This window comes from Hippocampus comes, unplaced genomic scaffold (assembly GCF_001891065.2).
Source record: "Hippocampus comes isolate QL1 unplaced genomic scaffold, H_comes_QL1_v1.1 scaffold89, whole genome shotgun sequence".
In the NCBI taxonomy this organism is placed as follows: domain Eukaryota; kingdom Metazoa; phylum Chordata; class Actinopteri; order Syngnathiformes; family Syngnathidae; genus Hippocampus; species Hippocampus comes.
In genome coordinates, this window is record NW_017806077.1 from 12,628 (window position 1) to 24,730 (window position 12,103).

Here is a 12,103-nt window from a genome sequence, read left to right on the forward strand (position 1 = left end):
GGTGTCCCCCGCCTACTGCCCGGCTCTCATCATCACCTCTTTGTTGATCGATGGGTTCATCAGGGCTGCCCCTCCCGCATTTATCAACACGGTCCAGCACTGTTTTTGCCTCAGGATGACATGAAAAGCATCCAAATGGGGTCAGGGGGTGACTCGTGATGGCAGCGGTCAAATTCGACGAGGTACCGGAGGGCACGAAACACAATGACGCGGACGGCCGACAGTTGCACAGCGAAGCAAACGCGGAGGGACAGTTGCGACCGTCACTCTTTGCCGTCTGCCCTCTGCGACTGCCCGCCGATACCAAACCAGCCATTTTTCTACTTTTCAAGGCGCACCTGCCCTCCCCTCACCCGGCTCAGTAATGTGGATGATGCTTCAAACTGGCGTTTGATATTTTTACGGCTCACTTTGACCTGCCCCGCTGCTCTGCTGCTCGGCGTGGGTGTCCGCTCGCTTTTCATCATCGCCGCTGCAGACTGATGGCCGGTCATGACCGGGCTGTTTGTGCGTCAGGAGCATGTTCCGCTAATGTTCCGCTGACGGACGGGCGGGCGCACGGGGGTCGCTGAAGGAAGTGGCTGACATCTTGGGGCCTCACTGCAAAAACTCAAAGCACTTATTTTTACCAGGCAGTTTTCACTTGCTTTTAGGTCTTAATAAGGTGTTGGGAGTTATGAAGAAGTTCACTTAAAATGATAACCCGGGGGGGGGGGGTATTTTGCGTCATGCTGGTGAAATTGCACCAGAAACATATCGTTAAATGAATACCTCCCTGAGCGTGTTTACGCTTCGAGTGGCAGATATGGTCCTACTTCCTGACATTTTTCGGCGTGAATTGTATTTTATGCTTCTGTGCACTTAGCCTGAAACGCATGATAAATAACGCAGAGTTTGATGGGACGCAAACTTCACCCACAATCATCAATATGTGTCGCTATCCATATCGGTGCATCTTCTATTTGATTGTGTTCATGTACTTAAAAGGAGGGGGGGGGGTCATTTCACCCCGCCCCCCATCGACTTATTTTGTTCTATCCATTTCTTTTTGCACATTGGAGAGCAAGTCGAGAAAGGTCAAGAATATGCGTTCATTAAAAAGCTGTCATGAGCGCTTCTCGCCGAAAGAGGGAGACAAAGTTTTCAACTTGCAGACCTTTTCTTCAGCCCTCGTCTTTCAACGCAAATACGTTGCTTGTGAGGGGAATTCTCCACACAGACCCAAGTGGAAAGATGCCGGATGTGACAGAATTGACGCGTTGAGTCTTCATCTCCTCTCCGTGCAATCACATTGCCCCCGTGACGGCGGCCAATAGGATGCGAGGGGGGCGCGGCCGCGCTTTACTCCTTCCAAGAGCAGCGAGCATGAAGTTTGGCTCGCCAGTGCACAGACGCTGCGGGAGAATGGTGCACCTTGGTGGTGGGGGCTGCGCGACGCCGTGTGACTCTTCAACTTTAGTTGTGTGCGTGCTCGTGTGTGCGTGAGTCCCCGTGTGTGTGAATGTGCGTGTGCGCGAACGCGGTGCAAAGTTAAACCGCGTCTACTCTCTCCAGCTCCAAATGGGTGCAGTGCCTCCTCCGCGCGCGCACGCGTCCGGCGCGGCTTTTCTCACGCTGGCGCTTGTCCTCACCGCCACGAGCGACGCGCAGTTTGGGAACGACCGAGGGCTGTCCTACGCGCTGAGGTCCGAGCTGTCCGAGGACACGGTGCTGGTGGCCAACAACGGCATCCGCGTGCCTTTCGGGAGGTCAGCCTTTGTGGACCCCATCAACGACCTGGTGGTTCAAGTTCAGCCCGGTGACAGGTGCAGCATCACCGTGCTGGACAATGACCCTCTGTCCCAGAGGCCCGGGACCTTAACCCCCAAAAAGTTCCTGTGTGAATTTGGCCCCAACGATGTCAAGTATTCCCACTTTGGCTCGCGGAGTCCAGCCAGGGACCGGGTGAGACTGCAGCTCAGGTACGACACGCAGACCGACACCGTTGTGATCCCTTTCATGATGGAGGTGGAGGTGGTCTTCACACAGCTGGAGGTGCTCACCAAAAACATGCCGCTCACAGTGGAGAAGGTGCTGGGCACCAGCAACCCCATCGACAGGCGCGTTTTGGAATTTACATTTGACATGCTGGCACAGCGGTGCAGGATCACCCCCTTGACCAGAGAAGGCGCGTTGCCCCGGTATGGGGTCTTGGTCGACGAGAGCAACCTGGCCACGGGAATGACCGACTGCGAGGAATTCATCGAGATGAACCTCCGCTACCGGCACACGTTTCCTTTGAAGTCGCCGAGCAGAGATTACATCCCCATGGTGGTGGAGCTTCATGACAAGGAGGGCAACCTTCTCAAGCAGGAGTTCTTCCAAATCTTGGTGAGGATTAAAGATGGCGAGGAGAACACGCCACCCAAGCCCAGCTTCCTGGCCATGATGATGATGGAAGTGGACCAGTTCGTGATGACGGCACTCACCGGCGACATGCTGGCCGCCGAGGACGCCGAGTCGGACCCCGATGAGTTAATTTTCAACATCACGTCGCCACTGTCCTACGAGGAGGGCTACATCGTGAGCACGGACGACAGGAATTTACCCATAACGTCCTTTTATCAGGGTGACCTCAAAGACTTCAAAATCGCCTACAAGCCCCCCGCGGTGGATTCAGACAGCGAGCGGATTTTCCAGCTGGAATTTGAGGTGGTGGACACGGAGGGGGCCGTGTCGGATCCTTTCGCTTTCATGATCGTCGTGAAGCCCATGAACACCTTGGCCCCGGTGGTGACCAAGAACACCGGTCAGTTGCTGTACGAGGGACAATCCAGGCCGCTGTCCAGCTCACAAAATCTGGAAATCAGTGATGAGGACAACCTGGACAAGGTCAAAATCTCCGTGATCGACGGCCTGAAACACGGGCACTTAACCGTCTCGGGGTCCGGTGGGAAATTTTTCACGCCGGCCGACCTCAACGCCGGCCGAGTCATTTATCAGCACGACGGCAGCGACACTTACAGCGATAACATCGTTTTTCGAATGACGGACGGCTCGCACGAGGTCGAGTTTCTGTTTCCCATCACCGTCGTGCCCACCGACGACGAGCCGCCGATCATCAACGCCAACACCGGTTTGGTCCTCTTCAAAAACCAAATGGTGCCCGTTTCATCCCTCATGCTCAGCGCGGCCGACATCGACTCGGAGGACTCCACCATCAAATTCGTAATCCAGCCGCCCTTTTCCCCCATCGGGCAGGTGCTGCTGCGCCAGGCCGAGGCCCCGGAGGACCCGTCGACATGGAAGTTCAACGAGGAGGAGGAAATGTACGAGAAGGCGGTGACCGAATGGCTGCAGCAGGACGTGACCGACGGCAAAGTCTTTTACAAGCACGTCGGGCCCCACAGCACCCGCACGCTCATGGATCAGTTCAAGTTCCGTGTTCAAGATGACAACGAGCCCCCCAACCGGTCGGAGGAGAGCTCGTTCGTGATCAAAATCCTCCCCGTGGACGACCTCCCGCCTGAGATGCACCCGGAAGCCACGCTGCAAATGACCGTGCACGAGTATCAGCTCACGCACTTGCGGAAGAAGTTTCTACGCTACACCGATCTCGACTCGGAGGATCGCGACCTCAAGTACGTCATCGTCCGACCGCCGACGGACACGGACGAGAACAGCCCCGTGGTACTGGGAGCTCTGGTCCTGACCGAAAACCCCGAGGTTGAAGTCACGACTTTCACGCAGGCTCAAATCAACCATCACAAAATAGCTTACAAACCGCCCGATCTGGAGCTGGGAATCACCACGCACGTTTTGCAGTTCCGATACACGGTGGAGGATGTTTCCGGGAACGGCGCCAACGGCGTTTTCACGATCTTCCTAAAGCCTGTGGACAACAAGCCGCCGCTGATCACCAACTCTGGATTTACAGTGTTGGAGCGGGGCGCGCATACCATAACGAGCGCCGAGCTGTATACCTCGGATTCAGACACGGACAGCAAACGGATCTCTTTTACTGTTTCTCAGCCTCCTCGGCACGGGCACGTCCGGTTCATGTTCGCAGACATGATGAGAGGAGACGCATTTAACCTGGAGGACATTGACAACGGTCGAGTTTCTTACATTCACAACGGGGACGAATCGACGTCAGACTCGGTCCAAATAGACGTCAGCGACGGGGTCCACGTGGTACCGATCAACGTAAAGATTAACGTCAAGCCGATTGATGATGAGACCCCGTCTATCAGCCTCCCCGCAGGCACCATCGGCTCCTCGATCGATGTCCTGGAGAACGGGGCGACCGAAATTACCAGTCACGTCATTCAGGGGAGAGACGAGGACACGGACGACCTGCGTCTGACCTTTATCGTGGAGGATCCGCCATCGCTCGGCCAAATTCTGGTCCGAGGGGTCCCTTCGGCCATGTTCACCCAGGCCGATATCATCAACGGCCACGTGATCTACGCCCACACCAGCGGCGAATTGGGTTTCACCACGAGAGAAGACATTTTCACTTTAACTCTGACGGACATGTCTGACGAATGGACGGTAGGAGGCAATAAGATTACTGGAGTCAGAGTGCGGGTGACGATTCTGCCCCTGGACAGCCAGGCCCCGGAGGTCTTTGTGGGCAAGCTCTTTTCCGTCCTGGAGGGTGAGAAGAATGCCATTCAGACTCATCATATCAGCGCGGATGATATGGACACGCTCGTCGAGGACCTCCTGTGCACCATCATCGTGCAGCCGACTTCGGGCTACGTTGAAAATATCTCCCCGGCCCCCGGGTCCGAGAAATCCAGGTCCGGCGTGGCTGTCAGCGCTTTCACCATCAAGGACATTCAGCGCCATCACATTTACTATGTTCAAAGCATCCACAGAGGAGCGGAGCCAGTAGAGGACAGGTTCACATTCAGATGCTCCGACGGAATCAATTTCTCAGAGAAGCACTTTTTTCCCATTTCCATCATCCCCGCGAATGACGAGAAGCCCGAGATTTACATGAGGGAGTTTGTCGTCATGGAGGGCATGAACATCGTGATCGATACCCCCATCCTGAACGCCGCCGACGCCGACGTCCCTTCTGACCAACTCACGTTCGTCATCACCAGACCCCCCGCGCACGGATTTGTTCTCAATCAACTGACCACCGGCACCGTGCCCGTGTCCAACTTCACCTTGGAGCAGATCAGGGAGGCCTCCAGCATCGTTTATGAGCACGATGATACGGAGACCACGCAGGACAGCTTCGACGTGCTCCTCACCGACGGCAAGTTCAGCGTGCAGAAAACCGTGATCGTCATGATCATCCCCGTGGACGACGAGACGCCCAGGATGGAGATCAACGACGGTCTCGATGTTGAAGTGGGCGACGTAAAAGTCATCAACGGCAACATTTTAAGGGCCACCGATCTGGACTCGGAGGACAGCGCGCTGACGTACGTCGTTCGCTACGCGCCCGGGCAGGGTTATTTGCAGAAAACGACGGCGAGCGGCGTGCTGCAAAACATAACCGCCGGGATGAATTTCACCCAGGCTGATTTGGACCAGGGTTTCATCATTTACGTGCACAACGGCCAGGAGGGTGTCCGAGACCTCATCAAATTTGACGTGACAGATGGCTTCAACCCTTTAATTGACCGATACTTTTATGTGACGGTGGGCGGCATCGACATGGTCTTCCCTTACGTGGTCAGTAAAGGCGTGTCCCTGAAAGAAGGCGGCCGGGTCACTCTGACAACAGACCTGCTCAGCACCAGCGACCACAACAGCCCGGATGAGCACTTAATTTTTACAATCACCCGCGCTCCGGTGCGAGGCCACCTGGAGTGCACGGACACGCCCGGAATGCCCATCTCGTCCTTCACGCAGCTTCAGCTGGCAGGCAACAAAATCTACTACATCCACACCGCCGACGACGAGGTGAAAATGGACAGCTTCGAGTTCGAAGTGACCGACGGCTACAACCCGGTCTTCCGCACCTTCCGCATATCCATCGCGGACGTGGACAACAAAAAGCCGGTGGTGACGGTGCACGGCATGGTGGTGACGGAGGGCGAGAACAAGCTCGTCACACCCTTCGAGTTGACGGTGGAGGACAGAGACACCGCGGACCGACTCCTGAAGTTCACGGTCACCCAGATCCCCGTTCACGGGCGCCTGCTCTTCAACACCACCCGGCCCGTCACCTCCTTCACCAAGCAGGACCTGAACGAGAACATGATCAGCTACAAGCACGACGGAACCGAGAGCGCCGAGGACAGCTTTTCCTTCACGGTCACGGATGGCACCCACGTTGACTTCTACGTCTTCCCGGACACTGTCTTCGAGACCCGAAAGCCCCAGGTCATGAAGATTAGCATCCTCCCGTTGGACAACGGCGTGCCGCAGATCGTGGTCAACAAGGGCGCGCCGACGTTGCGGGTTCTAGACGGCGGGCGCCTGGGCTTTGTGATCACCAACAAGTTCCTGAAAGCGGAAGACCGAGACAGCGCGCAGGGTTCCGTGCTCTTTCGTATCACCGCTCCGCCGCAGCATGGCTACCTGATCGACGCGAGCAAAGGGAATGCCACGGTCACCGCTTTCAGACAAGGTAAGAAGTCATTGCTGGTCATTCCAAAAAATTGATTTCAGTTTTGAGTCTAACAATGAGTCACAAATGGAGGGAGAGGTGCTTGTGCTTTGAAGGTGAATTTCTTTACATGCAAATAGCTCACTTGTGGGTTGTTTTGTTTTGTTTTTTCAATCCGACGACGCAGCCAAGATGGGGCGTGTGGTTACGGGCGATTTCCTTTGTTTACAATGACGTTCCGATGAATTAGCTGGACTGCGACATCGCAACTGGCCAAAATGTTGTTTTGTTTCGTTTTTCTCAATTTTAGAAACAAAAGATTTTCTTCGTTCTGAAATTCTTGACTGGCTGGGTGGGGAAGAAATCGAGAGACTACATTCATAGACAACCACATCATGTTTTTTTCTCCATCATATGATTTTTAATTTCGACAGGTATTTTGCTGTGTTTTTCATTATGGTGCCCCCCCCCCCAAAAAAAAATGCTGAACGATTTCCATGTCTTAATTAATTATTTTTTTTTCACTCAAGCGCCTCTGCTATTACGAGTGCCGAAATATGCCAGCGCCTCAGGCAGCCGTGGATCTCACGGGAGAATTTCAAAGAGAGCCTAATGGATTACACTCAAGGGAACGTAGCGCAGGTGATTTGTACCATACTGGAGACACATTTTGTGCGAGCAGACGGGAAGATCACAGGCGTCGCAATAAATAACTGGCAAATATGTCAAAGGGAGAGAGTGGAGGTCATGTCGCATCGCTCAATTTTGCACACCGCAAGTTACGCCGGAGCAGGCGACATGCAAACGCAGCCAGCCATGTGCAGCCGCCGGCTGGCTTTTATTCGCCAAGCCGCCGCGTTCCCCGAGAGGCCTGTTCAATATTTCACCAGTAAACAGACAGTAAATAAGGACGCCGTCTCCTGGGCTTTTTTGAAATACGCAGCGATGCTCTTCTATGCATCGATCTCTTTGAAGGGAAAAGGCTTGGCCATCAAATATTGAAGATGGCAATGGGTGTAAACCTCCGGCTGCTACCGCGTCAGAGCTGTGAAAAACAGTCTGTCCAGCAAGAATGGAAGAACCTCAGGAATAGAGCAGATTTTTTTTTTTTATATGATTCAAGGGTCGTGACAGAGTCAAGTGCATTTCCTGCTGCTCTTTGCAATTCGAGTGCTGAAGCGCAATTCAATGGCCAAATGACCTCAGGGGGCAGAACGAGGGCGTTGCGACGAGGTGAGCGGCTTCGACTCGCGAATGCGGGAAAAAAAAAAACAACTGCCCGGAGAGACAATAAAAGAAGCAAAAAATGTCTCACAAAGTAAACGTACTGAACTAGCGACGGTCCGCTCTCAGTGAAGTCACAATTGTACTTCGTCAGTGAGAAATGTGGGCCTGCTATTGTTGTGTTGTATGAATGGCAACAGGTGGGCACAAAGGACAATTGTACCTCCTGCCTTCTAGCGGACGAGCATTTTTAATTGTTCTGCCTGTCACTATACATCACCGGCATAGATAAGATACATTATTTGCTGTGAATTAATCATCATTTCAGAAGTTTTAGTGAATGATCTGTGTGTCAAGCAAACAACGGCGTGTCCAGCACTCCCCCCCCCCACCCCATCCTTCAAGTCTTTGCGCCATGAGCACCTTTGAAGGACAAAAGCAACAACGACTGATATTCTCGCATCTCTTTATTTAGCGGACATCAACGACATGACCATCTGCTACGTCTTGAGGGAGGGCGCCGGCGCCACCAACGACGTCTTCCAGTTCTCCATCGAAGACAGCGGTGAGTCACCCGTTGGCTGGAGCTCCGTTCCCCAGCGTGGAAACAGAAGCCACGTTGGTACCCAAGTCGCTAGAAGTCGCACAAAGTTTTAATCGACACGAGGCACCCTGCCGTTTTCAGAATCCAAACAACCTTTCCTTCAAGTACTCACTTGAGGTATTGTGTCACGCTGGCCAAACCCCCGCTGAAAACCTTCTGGCTACACCCCTGATTTTTCTTTTTGAAGTCATGCCTTCTTGTCAACAGATTAATTGAAGATTGAAATAATTGTTCGTTGCAGCCCTAAGTCAATATCACACAATTTGAAAAAACAAAACAAAAAAAAAAAAATGACGTATGGCGGTAACTGAGAGTACCTGCTTGTGACCTCCTAGCTAACCTCGTAGCCTTAAAATGTTGGCGGCGTGCTAAACCGAGGATCCCCCTACCACCCTCTGCATCAAGCAAAAAACGCAAAATGAAGCTGATCTTCATTTCTACTGTGCAGGTGTAAAGCCACGCTCAGCCGCGCTTCACCATGTTTTTTAATTAAGTGTAAACACCGGCTGCACAGATGGAAGATTTACATTGAGTTCCTTCAGCTCGGTACGGCCGTGTGGGGAAATAAGTACGTCGTGAATCCGGGAACATACATTTTTAATAACCTGGCTTCGCTGTCGATCGTGCACGCTCGCGCCGCGACCGCGTGATGAACGGAACAATTAGCAAACGGAGGAAGACGATGAAGCCCGGGCGAACGCGTCGGTGTGGGCGATTAGCCGAAGCAGCGTGCCCGACGGCGAGTCCTTTGGCCGCACAAAGGACGAGCCTTCACGGGGGCCCCCTCGTTCCCACGTGCACCCCGGCGGGCCCCCCCGCTGCGCCCTTTTCTCGTCTCCGGTGACAGGCGGGTTGACAAACTTGCCAACGGTTCCTTATGGCGCCGATGAGAAATGCTTCTCGAAAAAGTTTGCAGAGAGTTCAGATCGCCTCTGATTGATTTCATGTCATCTTCTTCTGTCAATTGTCACTTTCTCAAATTTGCTGGGCCGCATATTTTAATTATACGATGCTTCGGGGTTTTTTTTTTTTTTCTTCCAACCAGTTTGTTTCCATTTTGACACCATAAAGAGACACACTATACAGGAGTCATGTTCCGAAAAGTTGACTTTTTAATTGAGCAGGTCCTCCGGCTTCGTCCCACACTCCCCATTTTAGGTTCGTTGAAGACTCGTTGAGAATTTTACATACACTGTCCTGTGGATGTGAATGTGATGTTGGAGACACACGTTAGCATTTGCGTTAACTCAGCGGTGCATACTTGTTTGCTCAACGAAATTTTCCACGTGTGTGGGGGGACGTGAAGTGCTGTCACCACAAGTGAAAATGTGTTATTGTCGCGCGTCGTATGTCTTGAACTCAAGTCTTAATTTAACCGTCAAATAAAAGGAAGATTAACACCTCTTTTCGAAGGTGCTCCTGCTTTTAAAAGTGTCCTAAAAAAAAACCAAAACATGTTAGTTACTGTAGTTAACACTAGATGCTCTTTAATCTGAGGTTGTGTGAGACTGCTGAGGTTTTTTTTAGGCCTATTTTTTTCTGGCAATCAAGGTCAAATTCCAAATTTGACTTGAAGGGGTTCCACAGTGGTGTAAAAAAAAACAAAAAAAAACTGGTTGTTGTCCACAGAAAAAGTGGCTGCTGCAAAGTAACAGCAGTCAAGCAGTCACAATCAGCTTTATGGTGGCCCATTAATGACTGCAGATAAGTTTTGTGGTGTGACCTGTCCACTCGGACTTAAACGCTGACTCCACTGCAGCTTATGAGGCCATGAAGGAACATTTTTTTTCCTAATAAGATTTACTTTTGCCGGGTGGCTGCCCTGCATCCCTCGACGGAGCCTCTGGTATCGAGGTGGGGCGGCGTTGGATGGATTGAATCGGCCGTCAATTTCAGCTGAGTAAAACACAGCCCCCCCCCCCAGTGAAATGACTTTTATCTGTCACCACCGTTGGGCACGACAGCTGTAATGAAGCGTGACGAGGTTGCTTGCTGTCGACCAGTAATTGGTACGGATGCGCCATTGGAGTTTAATTCATAAATGTATTTGTTTGACAGGATCGACCTGTCAACCTGATCAGCTTGCATTTCTAATGATATTCCATCTGTAACGGAGTTGTAAAGAGAATGACTCAGCTTTGACGGCATGAGCAGCCCGCGTTCAATGGCGTAGCCAATGTCATATACGGACTAAATTATTAATAAATAATTCAATGAAAAATAATAATTAATAAAAAAAATTGTATCAACCATCTATTTACGATCCCTGCGACTGATTGGATGAATTCTCTAGCGAAAGAGAGTTGTGGGTCGAGCGGACAAGTTAACTCTATCGACCTCGGAAAAAATGTAAAAGTCGACTAATTGCTCACGGCTGTTTTTGGCTTCTCCTTTTCCAGTCTGCAGATTTGCAGAAGGCTTTCTAATTCTCGCAGCGAAATCGGTTCTGAGAGTAAAAATGTACCTGGATGACAACGAGGTTAGCTTTGCTAGCTTCGCTAGCTTCGGCTGTTCCGATCACCGCTAGCCTAAAAAAAGATTTGTACGAGCTGGACGATACGACTGACGGCAAGAAAGCTCCATTTTCGTCGTCCTTCGCCCTAAGTAGCACTGCTGAAAACTTGTGTGCCCTCCTCCTGCATTTAAATTGCCCATCCCTGGGCTAATTCCTTCGTAGGATTTGATCAGAGCACTGGATTTTTTTTCCCCCAAATGGGCTGCTTCAAATGTGTCTTTACTCATCTAATTCCTGATGCAAATGAGAATAATGGTGACAAAGTCGCAGTAAACAGCCCCTTTTTATTCAACCCCAAGGAAATGCCACTGGCCTGGCTTTCGATTACTTTTGCTTTTGACATTTTTTTATTTCTTTCTTAGCCCCCATGTCCCTTTTGCACACAGCCAGCCGCTGTTGGTGGCTGGGGCTATTTGCCGCTCCTGTCAAATATGAGTCACAGCAGACGGGAATTACACGCATGTTAATGTCTCCTGTCGGGGAGGTTTATTGTTCCACCTGTGACTTGCGTTGATCTTTTCGTGAATTCCTCTGCTTGGCGACTCTTGCCGGGTGCATAAGTGTGTTGGCGTGATGAGGGTGGGGAGGGGTGGTGTACTGTTTTCATAAAAACATCACAGCTGGATGTGGAAGTGATGAAAGGCTGCTTAATGGCTATAAAAGTATCCTGCTTTGGGAAAGGATTTGCGGTTTCTTGCTGCGTTTGTGTAACGCATCAACAGGTTGCTTAACCGCAGTGCGCCATTGTGGGGCATTCAGGTGGGTTTATTTGAACACACACACAAGGCCGGACTGACCCGCTAAAGTGTTTTTGGAACTGCATCCACATCTGCTCTGATCCCCTCCGTCAGCATCCAAGATGTGATTACTGACAGACGCGCTTTTTATTTGGCTTGCGATGCTGAGGTTCGGGAGGTTCACCGCAGGAGCACGTTTGAATTAATACGTAGCACTTGCATCAGCAGTCGGGGACTAGTCGTTGGTTCGTCTGCCCCGCAGTCCAAAGGTTATGGGTTTGAATTTCCGCACTGGCACTTAACTCGTTTCTGCGGTTCATGAAAAGAAACTTCGATTTTTGTATGTACCTTGCAAATGGCCGTGGAACAGTCCAACATCTGCTCCAGTACCCACTGTGGTTTTCTGGCCTAAAATAAGCTGGGTTGGGTTCCAACTGAGAGCCGGGGGGGGGGGGGGGGGGGCAGACGGC

The 12,103-nt window shown here is 51.7% G+C and overlaps 1 protein-coding gene across 2 annotated transcripts in view; it reads left to right on the forward strand.

Annotated features, from left to right (window-relative positions):
- The first annotated feature begins 1,365 nt into the window (after nucleotides 1-1,365).
- The window catches only part of LOC109530786 (FRAS1-related extracellular matrix protein 2-like), a 71,414-nt gene continuing 60,676 nt past the window's right edge, over nucleotides 1,366-12,103 (forward strand). For both annotated transcript variants that reach the window (XM_019894682.1, XM_019894683.1), the window contains exons 1-2: nucleotides 1,366-6,574; nucleotides 8,253-8,342. In XM_019894682.1, coding sequence (XP_019750241.1) covers nucleotides 1,561-6,574; nucleotides 8,253-8,342 — 5,104 coding nt within the window. In that variant the 5' untranslated portion in view covers nucleotides 1,366-1,560. The remainder of the gene's footprint in view (nucleotides 6,575-8,252; nucleotides 8,343-12,103) is intronic.